A 15,756-nucleotide genomic window follows, 5' to 3' on the forward strand; every position below is an offset into this window, starting at 1 on the left:
CAGCCAACCCCAAAGAAGAGCTTGCACACCTGTGTGTCTATAGAGGATGGTACCTGTGAGGACGTCGCAGTTCCTGGGCCGGATGAAGCCCTTCTGCACAAGGGCGCCCACAGGGATGTCCCAGCCTGCAGGGCTGCCGAAGCCTGGGTGGCAGGAGCGCTTGCCCCGCAGCTCGTCCAGGGTGAAGGCATAGGAGCTGTTCCGCTTCACCACGGCCACCACGAAGTACGAGTTGCTCCTGTCCTCCGCTGGGGGAGGGGACACCAGTGAGGCCCCTCACCTAATGCTTAGTGGCCTCAGCTGAGCAAGAGTCAGGGCCGGATCCTGACGGGGCGCTTCTTCCCTCAAACCCGTTCCCTCTTGCTGCTCCTGACCTCAGAGCAGTGGTCCTGGCCCCATACGCCTCTACCCGCTGGTACTAGGCCCTGGCTGCCTGGGCCCAGGAGTGCCCAGGCCAAGGGCCGGGTGGGTGTTCAGGGAGCACATCCAGCAGCGGGACCCCTGCGTGTCCCCTCACTGCTGAGAAGCAGCCCGTGGGGCTCCACTTTTCAGCATTCTGTGCACCCTCCAACAGTCCTCACCCAGAGGAATTTGTTTCTTTCCTTACACTCAGGTGGTATTTTCTCACCTCCTGGGAGAAAGGTGAGGGCATAGCTGAGGCTGCAGAAGCGCTTTCGCTAAGATGAGAGAGTTTTCATGTCCAAGTGGAGGACACCTGAGGTCACTAGGCCTCAGCACAGAGCACCTGGGCCCTGGCCCAGGCCACTGAGAAGGTGTTCATGAGCCGACAGGAAGGAGGGTCCCAGGGCCACCTTCCGTGAGCCACGCGGTCTGGATGGAAGAGGCCAAAGAGACTTTCTAGTTCAGGGCTTGGCAAATTACTCAGCCTGTTTTTGTATAGCCTGAGTTGCAGGTTAAAAATAATTTTTATATTTTTAAAGGGTTGTTAAAAAGAAAAAAGAAGGAGAAGAGGAACATGCAGCAGACTCTGTGTGTGGCCTGCAGAGCCTGAAGTGTTTACTCTCTGACCCTTTACAGAAAGTTCTCCAAAGCCTGCCAGACTTCCAGTGCCCGGGGCCAGAGTGGCTTGCCTGTGATAGACAGCAGCTGGCCCGGGGAGAAAGGCTCTGATGAGTCGTTTTTATAAATATAAAAATATCAACCAGCTCCCAGCCGAGGCCAGGTGGCTGGCGCCTGCACTCACGGGCATAGTGCTCCCCAGCTGCTGGAACCAGGCCATATATCTTCCCTGCTGTGTAAATGTCCTGGCCCTTCAGGGTCACAGCGTCGATTTGCCCAGCCTGCAGGGGGACAGAAAGAGTGGCCAGCCTAGAGTGGGCCCCAGGACAGCTCTGGGTGTCGGGATCTGACAGAGGTGCCAAGGCTGGGTCTCTCAGGGACCTTGGCCTCAGGCTCTCTTCCCCTGGGAATCCCATCTTGCCCTATCTGCCCCTTCCTCTCCTTGTGAAGATGGGCAGGCAAGAGAGGTGCTTGGAGGACCAGAGGCCTGAAACAAACCACCACCGTCATTCCCATTCATGGGTGTCTTTCAATCTTTCAGCAAGTGTTTTCTGAGGGTCTCCCGTTGCCAGGCCCTGTTCTGAGCAGAACCTAGCACAATGGCTGCTCTCATGCTCGGTGCGGGTCTCCCCACAGCTTGCCAGCCTCAGACACCTGCAGCACCATACTGCATCCCCAGCACCTGGCCAAGGGCTGGCACACAGCACGAATGCAATACATATTTCTCAAACGCGTATGTGAATGGATGAATGAGCCAGGTCTGAAAAGACGGAGTCTCAGGGTCTGTGGGAGGAGGCTTCAGGGTTGAGGGATACAGCCCTGCCTCAGAAGCCAGCAGGAGGGGCCCAGGACCCTCCTCCCTCGGAAACCTCTAGAGCCCTCCAGGTCATCTGCACCCCACCCCACCTGTCCATTCTGAAGTCTCCGGACAGGTGGCTCCTCAGACCCTGCCAAGAGGTTAACTGATAATCAAGCCATACCCCAAGGGAAGAAGCTGGGGCCCGGAGACAGAGGGGACACCTGTAGCCCGGGAAGGTGCCCGACGCTGTTAAGGGCCAGAGGCATGAGGTTATGACGATGGAATAACAGGCAGTGGCATTGACGTTTTGAGCCTGGAGGGTGCCTCTATGGCGAACCCCTTTTGCTCCCACCCAGACCTTCTCCACAGTGGTGTGGTGCCGGGGAGGAATCCAGACCTTAACCCACAGCCCAGGGGCTGGGCCAGCTGACCCTTCCTTGCCGGCATCACTGCGGTCAGGCAGGAAATGGGTGTTAGAGCTACACTGGACATCACCTCTGAGAGCCTTAGAAGTTAGAACTGAGGATCTCTGAGCCTTTGGCTGGGGTTCTCAGGGACCCCCCCCCAAATCTACTCCTCTCCCCACAGGCCCCTGTGCGGCCCCTTGGCCCTCTGTGAGCTCAGGTGGAGAGAAGGATTGTGCCTGGAGACAGCTGCATCTCCCTGCATCTCTCCCTGCTCTGGTGCCCCTGGAACAGCCGCTCCTCTACAGGACAGCCTGCCCGGGATTAGGAAGAGTCCCCACTGCTAAGTCCCCCTTCCTTGATTCCCGCTGGGCTCCCCTCCCTCGGTGCCACATCCAGATCTCATCAACCACTGGGGATAGGGACTCCCCCACCCTTCAGCTGGGTGACCTGAGGCAAGTTACTTCCTCAGCCTCTCCCAGCCCCAGTCTCCACGTACGATCGTAATCATATCCACCCCACAGTGTCGTTGTGAGGATTGATTGAGGAAACCCGCATGAAGGCTTAGCACAGTGCGAGGTACATAGGAAGTGCGTGCTTATGAGACTGTTAGTGTCACGATCCCGGGCCCCTGTCCTTCCTGCCCACTCGCCTCTTCTCAAGCCATGTGCTGCCTGGCTGGGGCAGGGTGGACGCACCTGAGGGGCTGTGACTTGGCCTGCACTCGGGGACCACCTTGAAAAGGGCTCCTCACCATCAGGCCCCACCTAGTAGCTCTTGAAAAGCAGGAGGAGGTGAGTGCAGGAACCCGGGGTGGAGGAGAGCCCTGTAGACTTCATCCCTGACTGCAGGGCCTTGGGCGCGTCTCCCACTCCTGGTCTCAGTCTCCAGTCAGAGAAGCGAAGCAGGACAGAGCTGAATGGGCTTTCAGAGACAGGCCTGTGCTTTTAACTGCAGGCGGCAGGCATATTAACGAAGGCTTAGTCAATTTAATGGGGACTAGGATGGACTAGCCCAGAGACTATCAGTGCACATTGTATTTAGTAAAGGTAGGTACTGTTTGGCTTCATATCTCTCTATAGGGGATACATAGTTTCACACGTTTATATCTGAAAGAACAGTTTTTGTGTACTAGACTGTGATTGATGGAAAATGTATTTCTGGGTTGCAGTTTAATAAATGAAGAGCCAAGGCCACCCCGTATTGTGCACAGGGGGAAACTGAGACTCAGAAAGTGGAAGGGGCTTGCCCAAGGCCACAGGGTCGTGAGTGCCAAGCTGAGCCAGTCTCACGGCCCTTCTGCCCCCGCCCACTTGCTCACTGTGGGGGAGCACCCCTCTGCCCCGCCCCCCAGGTGGGGTGGCTGTTTCCTGCGGCCACTTCCTCTTCCCCCTTCTCTGTGGCGTTGTCACAGGAGACTTTCTTCTCCTCCCCAGGCTGCCCTGTGTCCTCCAGACCAGGTGGGACAGAGGGAGAGCCGGGAAGGACCGCCCATCCCACCCTCCCCGAGTGTTACAGCCCCCTGGCAGCAGGGCTCGCCGAATCCCGGGGCTGAGGGAGCAAGACCCGTGGCCGGGCTCTCCCCACTCCCGGTGCCCATCCCCGCGGGGGGCTCTCCCGCGAGGGGGCGTTACCCGCGGGGGCACGCTGGTGTCCGCCAGGGGGGCCGGCCCGCCCCTCCCACGGCGCGACCGCTCTCCACTGCCCACCCACCTGGCCCGCTCTGCCCCTCTCTACACGGCTCCCACCTGGATCCGTTCCATGCAGTGCTGGGGGGACTCGGCAGACACACACTGGATCTCCGGCTTGAGCCTCTGCCGGCTGAAGGCCACAGCCATGTCTCCACACTTCTGGATCTCGGGCGTGGATAGCACACACCAGCGCAGGTAGTGGGGCAGCCCTGTGTGGGTGTGGGCGCGTGGTCACGCTGGCCTGCCTCGGGGCTGGCCCCCAGCAGGAGGAGCCTGGAGTCAGACCCAAGGGAAATTCTGGCTCTTCCCCTGGTTAGCTACAAGGGGTAAGTTATTTCACCATCTAATCCTGTTTCCTTACCCAGAAAGGGGACCACCGAACCTCTTTCAAGGGGCTGTGAGGATGCTTGAGGCAGATCATGGCTGTCGTGTATACAGCTCAGGCCTGGCATACCATCTCCCTGGCTGTAGGTGGTGGATACGTGGGGGCGGGGGATAGATGCAAAAGCCATTTGTAGACTACTTTAAGGGTCTAGGAGAGAGACAGTGCCAGAGCCAGGGCCGTGGCCACGTGGTGAGGGGGAGTGAGGCACAGTGGAGGGAGAATGACAGGACTTGACACATTCTGTATGGAGGGGCAAGGAGACCCTTTGGGTCTGGATCCCACCCCCTGGAGCAGGTGGGGTTTCCAGGGTACAGCAGGCCATGTGACTCCAGAGCCTTCTTCCCCTACCCCCAGAGGCAGGAAGGTGGAAGCAACAGGTTCCCATCGAGGCCAAGAGACACACACAGCTTCTGGGGTGAGTGTCCTCCTTTGGCCACCTCTCCAGAAGGCCTGGCCACGCCTGCGGTCAGGCGAGGGCCGGCAGAAGAAGAGACAGCTGGACTTACGGTTGGGGTCACAGAGGAGACCCTTCATGGCATGCAGGTACTCGCGGCCCAGCCACGCCTCATAGGTCTGCGTAGCGATGGGCACCAGCTCGGAGGTGGTGTCTTTGAACATCAGGTTCTTCTCGCCGTAGGCCTCAGAGCTGAACATCTGGAAGCTGCTGCCCTCATGGCTGAACAGGCGCTGTGTGTCAAGGGGTCGGGGTGTGGGCTGGTGAGCAGCTGCAGGGGCGAATCCTTTCCTCCCAGTTCAGCCACCACTTCCTTCTTCCTGGGCTCTCAGGCCAGGCGCCCACTCTGAGGACCAGGGGGGGGCGCCACCTCCCTCCTTGCCCTGTGCTCCCCCGGTGCATTCTGCCTTCTCATACCCAGCCGGTTGAACACGTGGCTCGTGGCCCAGGTGTGCGATGGTACTCAGCACAAGCAGTGGGGCTGAGCATCGGTGGTATGGATGAACAAGACTAACTAAAGCTGGTGTGGCCCACGGGCAGAAACTTGCTGCTCCTGTAAGCAGCGGTCTCAGCAAAACATTATTCACCACACTTAATTAATGGTATACTTTGACATTTATTGGTTTTGTCATTTTGTTTATTTGCTCATATGTTCTGATTTTGGTTTTAAGAGCCACAAATACCAGGAGCTTTCTCTGAGGGGTGCCTGAGCCCCCTGGTCTCCCCACTCTGGCCAGCCCTCCTCGCTGCCAGCTGGCCCAGTTGGTCCCTTCTTCACTCTGAGTTGGCCTGAGGTTGAACGCCCCAGAGGTCTGGCTCCCCAGCTGGGGTCTGTCCCAGGGCAGGGCCTCGGGGTCCTGGCCCTCCGAGTCTGGCTGGCCCAGCCCCAGGATGGCTCTGAGCTCCAACCCCGGTGAGAGATGAGAAGGTCCAGCATCGCCCTAAGAAACTGTGTGGGGTGCCCTGAACTCACCTGGCCTTCGTTGAGCAGCCGGAAGATGAGACCCCCATCTGTGTCGGCCCGGACCACCACAGCATGAGCAGGCACCCGAGCCAGGTGGCATCGCCTCCATTCAGTGACATCAGCCCGGCTGCCATCCCGGCACAGCAGCTCGAAGTTCTGTGACAGCAGCGTCTGGCCCCAGGAGGGCAGGGTTTTCCCTGGGAAGATGGGAATCCTGTGGTGAGCCAACTCCTGTCCTGGGTGGGGCTTGGTGGGGACATCAGGGAGGACCCTTGAGAGGGAGCCTGGGGAGAGCTTAAGGGTTTCATGGCCACAGACCCACAGTGAAAAGAAACCCTTACGGGAGGTGAGAACCAGAACCACACCAAGAAGTGAGAGCCCAGAACCACACCAGGAGGTGAGACCAGAACTCAGAATGAAGAGGAGCTTGGTGGCTGCACCACACAAAACCAGGTGTCTCTGTGGACTGTGTCTACTTACTTACATTTTTTATTTGTCACCAATTTCTAGTAATAAAATGGATTTGAGATCTCTGACAATAACACAATATATATAAACAGAACTGCTCATTAAAGGTAAAAAGAGTCAGAAAGTAAGAGAAGCTTAGGATGAGAGAGAGAAATGTGTCAGGAGTTCACCACTGCCGTCTGGCACTAAATTTAGCCCTGAGCAGAGGGCAGGGGATGGGGGTGGGGTGGGGCATGGTGGAAACAAACCCCGACAGAATTCACCAGAACCGTGGCCCAGACAGAAGAGGGTAAATTCCCAAAGCTTCAGCCACAACTCCAGCTATTAATACTTTGGTATTTTTCCTCCATGTCCTTTTTTCTATTCTATTTTCTAACTATTTTAAATATGGTTAAGGACATACATGATAGGCAATTTTGCATCCGACTTATTTAAAAATATTTTTTCCATATTACTGGAAGCTTTCCATAAAACTCATTTATAAGAGTGAATATCAACACCAAATAGGAATATTAAGAAGACGAATTTCAACTCATGCAATAACACATACCACAGATGGCCCTACGTAACAATATTTTAATGACTTTTAAATTTTAAAATGAGTAGGATAAACCTCTGCTAGAAAATAGGAGGGAAAAAGATAAATTTGTGGGGTCATGAACACTCTATTCACTATTTAAAAATAAACCAGAAAGCCAAGAAAGTAATAGTTTGGAAAAGTCCATAAAGGTCATTTTTAATGACTGCATGGTAATTTATAGCACTCTCAACAATTACTCAGTGTCATTCTCTCCCCACTCCCCAACTTTCCTCTATTTATAAACTGCTGCAAAACCTTTGCAATAGAGCTCCAAGGGATCATTTGGCCTTCCCTCCAGACAAAGGCATCATTTAGGTATTTCGATCTGCCGCTCCTGTTTTTCTTCACTAGGGACAATTAAAACCATATTATTTCACTACTTTGAACATTTATGTCAATTCCAGTCTTTTCCTCTTACCAACTTTTTGCCTGAAGACAACTCTTTAGAAAATTACTTCCTTAGGTTTCCTTAGACTATCCTCAACATTTTAAAAGAGATGGGTTTAACCCAATACACCCCTAATTCTTTCTCCATCTTCCAAATTCTCGTTTGCTTGACTCATCATAGGATCGTCCTGCTCTGAAGACAATCCGGTCTCCTTTTTCAGATCAGTTTTTTCTCAAATCTGGTTCATGTTGTTTGCCTTCATGAATGTCAGACTACATGATGGACCTTCTGATTTAAAAGGAAAGATTAACAAAAAAAAAAAGAGATAATGATTCTTTAAAAAAGACAATGATCAGAGCTTCCCTGGTGGCGCAGTGGTTGAGAGTCCGCCTGCCGATGCAGGGGACATGGGTTCGTGCCCGGTCCGGGAAGATCCCACATGCCACGGAGCGGCTGGGCCCGTGAGCCATGGCCGCTGGGCCTGTGCGTCCGGAGCCTGTGCTCCGCAACGGGAGAAGCCACAGCAGTGAGAGGCCCGCGTACCGCAAAAAGAAAAAAAGACAATGATCAGACATTATGGAACAGGCAAAACTGTAGAGACAAAAGTCTGACTGGTGGGCATCAGGGAGGAGGTTGGAAGGGATTGACCAGAAAGGGGTATGAAGGAACTTTTGGCATGAAAGGTCTGCCACAGTCACTATCTTGATTGTGGTGGTGGTCATACAACAGTATGTTTTTGGCAAAACTCATAGAACAGTACTTCAAAAAGGGTGCATTTTGCTTATGTAAATTATACCTCAATTAAAAAAAAAACTAGAAGATTCTTAGGCAAATCCAAATTAGGCTACATTCTATAAAATAACCGGCCTGACTCTTCAAAAATGTCAATGTCACTAAAAACAAAGATTGAGAAACTGTTCGAAGTTAAAGGAAACTAAAGCAACTTAAAAGCTAAATACCATGTGTGATCAAAGATCAGGCCCTGGCCTGAAAAAATTGCTACGAAGGACAGAAATGGGACAATTAGTGAATCTGGAACATGGACTGTAGCTTAAATATTGTGTCTATGTTACATTTCCTGAATTCGGTAACTGCACTGTGGTGAGGTCCACATCACCTTGCTCTTAGGAGACATGTACTAAAGTATTAAAGGGTGTGATGTGGGCAAACATATTCTCAGGTGGTTTGGAAAGACACACACGTACAGAAAGAATGATCAGTTCCACGTGGCAAATGCTCAAAGCTGGAATCTGGATAAAGAATAAATACGGGTTCTTTGAATTATTCTTGCAACTTTTCTAAAGCTCAATTATTTCAAAATCTAAAAATTTTGAAATGACAATGGTATAGTGGATCGACATCTAACACCAACCCATCTTTTAACAAGTCCTCGTCCAGGGATAAGGGATGGCTTCTTCAGGAAAAGGAACAAAGGCTGGAAGGGACAGTAGATGACAGCTAGTGCAGAGGTTTGCAAACTTTTTTTCTTCAAAAGCAGAATCTTCACACGGAAACGGAACCCAAGGCCAGAAACGTATCAGAGCGGGGCAGAGCAGCTCATCCGGTTCCCTTGCCCTCAGAGCAGCTGAGCTCCATCGGTGAGCCCCACCTCTTTCTTTCTGTCAGGGAGGGTTATGGGCCCTGAGATCCGCGGCTGGGGGCAGCCTCTCCACTCACCGTCTGTGTTCTCCAGCACCGTGCTGTGCTTCACAAAGGCCACGTCCCCGGCCCCTTCTGCCAGGCACCTGCGCAGGTGGAACCAATGAGCTGCCATCCTCCACCTCGGGAGGTCTGGCCTGGGCGTGGGGTTGGGGTCATGGAGGGCATGGGTTTCACAGTCATGCTGTCCTGGGTTCCAGTTCCCCAGTTTGTTGGCTGTGTGGTTCTGGCAAGCTGTGGAGCCCTCCTAGCCTCTATCGCCTGTAAAGTGGGGATGAGAAAGTGGCTCCCGTAGGGAGAGACCCTTTATAATCCGTATAGATCCTGTACAGCCGAGCTTGGGGCCTGACAGGAGCAGGTGATCATAAGGCAGCTGCTTGGTCAGCAGCCTGAACACTCAGGATGTGTTGAAGATGACTCCCGAGGTCATACCAAAAACCCTGAGTGGAAGGGACAAGGATTTTGTGGATCCCCTGTCTGTCACTGCCCAGTGACGGAGGCAGGTCAGGGCCTACTAGGCAAAGGGGCTGCCTGGGTCCCTACAGCCAGCAAACAAGCAGGGACTGGACTGGGGGGATGACACCAGGAGAGATGGGGTGGGTGAGAGTCTCTGGCTTGGAGGACCAAGAACTGTTTTTCTCTCTGTGCCCCAAACTGCATTTCCCTTATTACACCCTGGGGCATGGGGCCCCAGCAGGCTCTCGGGTTCCAGGTGGAAACACTGTGGCCAGGGCCGTCAGAGGGACCTGGGAGACTCCCATGCCAACCCCCATCGAGTGTTTCCTCCTTTGTGGACAGATGGAAGTGCACCACAAGTAGTTAGAGACTCTCTTGTCTCCATGGAGGGCTGCTCTAAAGTGCCAACCTGAACAGGGGCAGAGAGAGGCCAGCCCTGAGCATCAAGCCTTGGGGGCGCCCCCCCATGCTCCCCCACTCCAGCATTCTCCTCCAGGTCTCAGACACTAGAATGGGGACCTGGGAGCAGCCAAAGGCTGTTTGGGCCATTTTCTTCTCTCTGAGCCCTTACTTCTCTAAATATACCAAACATGTTGATTTTATGAGCAAATCCCGCCTGGCATATACCAGTTTGAGGTTTTTAAACTAACCAGGCACATGGACTATATAAAGCGTGCTTTGATGAGAGGCAGCTGACATCGCCACTCTCCCAGGGGCCCTCCCTGGGCCGAGGTGTTTTTCCCCTGCGCTTGTGACCCCGTCCCAGCCCCTCTCACCGGAAGGCCCCGCTGTAGTCGTAGTATCTCTCCAGGGGGCTCTTGTCACACACCCCTTCCCCAGCGGTGTTGCCCCGGCAGAGTCGACAGAGGGACTCTGAGTAACTGGTCTCTCCTGCCCCGGGGACGCAGCTGCCCCCAAAGTAGTCGCTGACAGCTGTGGGAAAGAGACAGAAGGGGTCAGTCACACAGCATCAGACCCTGCCCCACCCTCCAGGGAGTGCTCAGGCCACTCGGGTTGGAGTCAGGAGGGCTGGGCTCCCCAACTCCCCAGGCTTCCGTCTGAGCAAAACCGCAGCGCTGGATCTGCTCAGTGGTTCCCAGACGGGGGCCACAAAAGTGTGGGTGTCGGAGAGTGACGGCTACTATTTAAAAATGGCTCAGGGGGGGTCAAACGTTTACCCCCAGATGGCCACACAGGACAGCTATCAACCAGATAGTGTTCCCATTGAGGGTTTCATTTCAGAAGGAGTTATGTGTAATTAGTGAAAGTAGGGAAATAAATGATTACTTAAAAGAGTATAATTAATTTTATAGACTACACTTCTCAAAACACAGGGAGGGGAGGGAAACAGCAGAGAAGGAGGCCTGGCTGGGGACAAATTCAGGATCTGCAGGATTCTGGGGCCCTTGCCAGCACCCAGGCCCCGAGTCCACCCTCCTGGCAAATATTTATCCTGTGCCCAAGGACCCCCTAGTGCCATGTAGGGTGAGCCAGTTGCATTGTGCTCGGCTAAACCAAGCTCTTCCAGGGCAGGTTCCTTTCTTGGTCTTTCTGCATCCTCGCAGGGGAGTGGACGTTTAATAAATGTGCCAAATGACTGGTAAACCTCCCACAGCTGGGCGCCGTCTGAGAGGACATGGCTTCCAGGCCCCTGTGCACGGTGCTGTACGGGGGTAGAGCATCCACGTGTATGTGTGTGTGCAGGTGGGGGCAGCATGCGTGTGTGTAGGTCTGTGCCTGCATGGATGGGTGTGCCCACGTACGTGTGCACGTATGCACGCGTGTATGTGCGTGTGTGGGTTTGTGCGTGTGTGTATGCATCACGTGTGTGTGCACCACAGTGACCGGGAGGGAGGGAAGCTGAGCTCATAATAACAGCAGGTCCCTGCAGTGAGCACAGCCCCTGTGCCGTGCATTCTGCAAAGATGTGGAGATTACCCCAGTCCTCCCAACGCCACAGCAATGGAGTAAGTGTTAATTTCCCCATTTTACAGGTGAGGAAACTGAAGTTCAGTGTGTAGAGTAATCTTTCTGAGGGCAGGTCACGCTGAGCCAGGGTGTCAGCTCACACGTACCCACAGCAAAGTCTGGGCTTTGAAAGACCAGGTGCTTGCCTATGTGCGGAGCAAACCAGGAAGCAGCACACTCAGGAACGAGGGGTTTGGGGACGCCTGAAACTCTCCTCAAGGGGTGGTGTGGTCCCAAGAGGGCAGTTTGAGAAGGTGGTCATGTGTCAGGGGCCACCTCAGACTGACACAGCTGGGTGGCCAGGGGGTGACCAGGAAAAGAGGCCCAAAGCATGGGCCTCTGTCCAGGTCACCAGAACCAGGGCTCTGGGCTCCCAGCCAGGTCCCCTCAGCACCTCCTGCCCTCGCTCTACTTTCACGGGGCACATGCTGTTTGCAGGACGGCCCTATTCTCACCACCTGCGAGTCAATGGTGGGTCTCTGATTAGCCACTTGTCAGCTTTGTGGGCGCAAGTCTGCAGCTTGCTTGGGTCCTGAAAAAATACGGCTTCTGACCCTGTAAAGCTAAGGACACATTCGTGGCCATGGCGACCATGTCTACACCAGGTGAGAGGTGCTCCTGGGCGATTCGCCGGCTCCCGTGGGGTGGGCCTGCAGGGCCTGTGCTTGGCTGTGCCGGGGGCCCCGGGAGGAGTGAGCGAGCGTTGAGTGCCTGGAGGAGCCAGCCAGGCAGAAATCTAAGTGGGGGCAGCAGCAGGCCGGCCAGCGGACAGGAGGGAGTGATGCCGTTGACGAGGGATCCGGGGAGGCCCAGGGGAGGTGGCTGTGCTGCCCCTTAGAGGAGGCGCAGTGAAGTTGAGCCCGGAGGGAGGCTGTCCCACGAGGGGAAATGCAGAGCCCCTGCGGGAGAAGCCGCTGGCGGTCAAGCCCTCACCTTTGAGCACGTCGCAGCCCATCACCGAGAGGCGGCCACTCTCCACCAGGTAGCCCACGGGCACGTTCCAGCCCACCGTCCGGTTGATGCCCGTGTGGCAGGACGTCACGCCTTTCAGGGTGTTGATGGTCACGTGGGAGCCTCTCTTCACCACAGCCACGGCATAATAGGAGGTACCGACCTCTAGGAGGAGGGGAGAGGAGAGGAGTGAGGGTGGGAAGGAGGCTGGGACCCTGCCCGGGAAGGCTGTGGGAGAAGGGTGCGAGGGTTTGCACGGATGCATGTGTGCACGCGTGCACGTATGTGGATGTGCACGTGCGTGCGTGCATGGCATTCCAGTACCAAGAGAGCAAGTGGGTGCAATCCACGTGTTGTATCACAAGACCCCGCCCCCTCCAGCCTCTGCGTTAGCTATTATCTTGAGATGTTAATTCATTCATTAATTTCCCCCTTGTCCTTCCCGAGCCAGCTGGCACTCAGCTGGGTCTACGTTTGCACACATCAAGGGAGCTCTATAGCCAGACCAAAAGCAGAAGTAGCCTGCAAGTCTTTCGTCTTCCAGAAGTCTAGCCCCTTAGGAGAACTTAGAGGATGTGAGGGGATGGTATCACATTATGGGAAGAAGAGTGGTTGGGAGCAGGGCAGGGACTTCCCTCAGATTAGAAAAAGTGATTTCTCAGCACTGGGCCAGGGACGCAGGGGTAGAGATAGAGAGAGACAGACACACAGACACTCACACACACACAGAGAAGGAGAGAGACATGAACGATTTGGTCCCAAATGACTCAAGACCTGAATGGGGTGCATGTCGGTGGGCGAGGGTCTACAGCCTTGCAAAAGATTCCCCTGGGCTAGAGGTTGCCTGGAAGAGGCCATTCAGACAAGACAGGGATGACTCCTCTATGGGACTGATGACCAGAGGGCATCCATCACACACAGACATGTACACAACTGCCCGGGGGTGGTCCAATGCCCATGATCATAACGAAGCTGAGTTCTAGAAAACCAAGCCAGTGTTATTTCTTGCACCCCTGAGCCTGGCCCCTGTCAACCTAAGCAGCCTGTCTGGTCCCACCCTCTGACTCCCCACTCTCTTTCTAGTTTCTTGAACTCACCAAGCTCTTTTCTACTTGGGACACTTTTCAGAGTGCAACTTTTTTTTTTTTTTTTGCGGTACACGGGCCTCTCACTGTCATGGCCTCTCCTGTTGCGGAGCACAGGCTCCAGACGCGCAGGCTCAGCGGCCATGGCTCACGGGCCCAGCCGCTCCACGGCATGTGGGATCTTCCCGGACCGGGGCACGAACCCGTGTCCCCTGCATCGGCAGGCAGACTCTCAACCACTGCGCCACCAGGGAAGCCCCAGAGTGCAACTTTAATGTCACCTCTCCAGACAAGCCCTCCTCTCTGCTCTATTTTAGCCGGTCTTCCACGGCCCTTATCTTCTCCCTCATGGCCTTTCCTTCCTTCACAGCACCCAGCACATTTGTAACTGCAGTTTTTGGTGCTCATTTACTATGTGACTCTTGCTCTTGGAGGGCAGGAATTGGTTCTCTTGCTTACTGCTCTGTGCTCATGGCTGGCATGTAGTAGCTGCTCAATGAATGTGCTGAATTAATTAAAAAGGAAGAGCTGTGTTTGGGGCCCACGAGGCAGGGCTGTTTCTGGTCATTGAGTGGAAAGCCTGGCTGGTTTGCAGGGTTGGACTGTGTCCTGTGTCATCTGACAGTCATCAATTCAACAGGTGACCAAGCGAGGCCCTGTGCTGGGTACCAGACACCAGGGGTATACAAGGATGAAGACCAGGCTTGCCTCAGGGGACTCGCTGTGGTGAGGACAAAAAAAACAGACAGGGGGAAAGGACCTTGTGGAGTGAGTCAGTGCTCTGGAAAGCAGGAAAGAGAGGCCCTCTGCAGGGGTGGGAGGGCTCAGGGGAGCTCTTTGGAGGTGACAGCTGAGCTGGGCTGTGGCAGACGCTATGCACTGGACAGGTAGAGGCGAGGGGTGGGTCTCCAAAGGGCAGGCTGTGCCAGAGGCATGTCTGGTGTGAGTGCAGGGCTGGGGCAAAGAAATGCATATTTCTGAGCACACACCATGTGTCAGGTGCACACAGACTGGCTCATTTAATCCATGTGACAGAGCAGGGACCACTATCCTGATTTTATGGTCAAGGAAGTGGAAGTTGTTCAAGGTCACACAAGAGGACAGGATGGGGCAGAACTGGGATTCCTTCTTGGTCTATGGGGCTCTGCAGCTCCTAGTCACCACTTCCTGTCTGGCCCCATCCCCACTCCACACTGCATCTGACAGAGGGTACTGGAGAGTGCGGGGAGCTGGGCATCACTGATGCCTCGTTCACCTGGCAATCATGCCCCGCACTACTCCAGGCATGGGGTAGCCCCTCAGTAAGAGCTTGTGGGTGACGGTTAGGGGGCTGCTGGGCTCCCCATGAGGAAGAACAAACTCAGGTCAGCCCTTCGTGTCTCTGGCACCCCCGGCTCTGGGGACAGGACTACTGACCAGCTAGGGGGCTGCAGGGTCGGGCCGGGCCCAGCAAGGACATACTGCTGAGTGAGCTCCTCTCTCCTTCCAGCCCCCTCCCACTTGGCCCTCTGACCTTGATCATACACCTCGCCCACCACGGGCTTCAGGCCGTGCTCCTTCCCCGCCTCATAAATGGCTCCTCCATCCAGAGTGATGGCGTCAGCTTCCCGGGCCTGCTGGGAACAGGTGGGTCAGTGCAGCCTGGCCCCAGGGGCACTCAGCCAGGAGCTCAGGGACACCTGCTCAGGGCCCCTTGAAAAGCCCTGGAGGTCCACGTGGTCCTCATCATCTGGCCTGGGAGCACTGTCTCGACTCAGCCTCTCAGGCCCCTCCCTGCCAGGGCCTAGGTGTCTCCCCCGACCAGGACCAAGGGCTCACCTTGTTTTTATAATTATGTTATTTAAAAAATATTAATGCTATAGGACTACGCATAGTTAAAAATCAGATGGCACAAAATGAAAAGTAGTGAAAAGTGAGCCTCCCTCACTTTCTTGTTTCTCAACGCCCTGCCTCTGCTTCTCTCTAAGATGCAGATTGAATCCTACAAATATCCTCTTCAATTGTTTCCTTTTTGTTTTAAAACACAAGTGGGGTCCACGGGTAAAATGATAACTTCAGCATAATTGGTTTCCACCCTCTCGGTGGAGCCTGGCCCAAGCCCTTGGCCACATGGATTGTGACTGGATTAGCTCTGGGGACGCACCAGGGGCTACGCTGGAATGAAAACCCGGGTCCCCTTGTATTTGCCCCTGATGCTTCTCTCCACACCTTGTCCTGTACTGAAGTCCTGCCTCTTGAGTCCGTGCCAGTTAGCAGATCTCCTGCCCCTCAGAACAGCTCTCCCACCCACCATGCACCCACCCAGGACTGCTGGCCCTGTTCCTCCTGCCCCAGAAAACACACAAGCCCAGTTCTGGAAAACTCCAAGGAGGAGTGAGTAACTGCCATGGGCCATGGAGGGGTCTGCTGTCTGGGCTCCCCTGGGTGGGGCGGGTCATGTCCCCCATGTAGAGGGGCTCTGTGCAGGGAAACTCTGCCTCTCAG

At 54.8% G+C, this 15,756-nt stretch overlaps 1 protein-coding gene across 1 annotated transcript in view; it reads right to left on the bottom strand.

Moving 5' to 3' along the window:
• Positions 1-15,756, bottom strand: part of MELTF (melanotransferrin) — a 38,512-nt gene that overhangs the window by 8,155 nt on the left and 14,601 nt on the right. The window contains exons 2-10 of the mRNA XM_089910648.1: positions 14,786-14,888; positions 12,170-12,352; positions 10,045-10,201; positions 8,831-8,898; positions 5,727-5,914; positions 4,806-4,986; positions 3,972-4,123; positions 1,205-1,301; positions 54-248 (exon numbers count right to left, since the gene is read on the bottom strand). Coding sequence (XP_089766774.1) covers positions 54-248; positions 1,205-1,301; positions 3,972-4,123; positions 4,806-4,986; positions 5,727-5,914; positions 8,831-8,898; positions 10,045-10,201; positions 12,170-12,352; positions 14,786-14,888 — 1,324 coding nt within the window. The remainder of the gene's footprint in view (positions 1-53; positions 249-1,204; positions 1,302-3,971; positions 4,124-4,805; positions 4,987-5,726; positions 5,915-8,830; positions 8,899-10,044; positions 10,202-12,169; positions 12,353-14,785; positions 14,889-15,756) is intronic.

Source organism: Delphinapterus leucas, chromosome 4 (assembly GCF_059928025.1).
Source record: "Delphinapterus leucas isolate spDelLeu-1000000601 "Yukka" chromosome 4, BTC_Dleu_Yukka2, whole genome shotgun sequence".
NCBI lineage: Eukaryota > Metazoa > Chordata > Mammalia > Artiodactyla > Monodontidae > Delphinapterus > Delphinapterus leucas.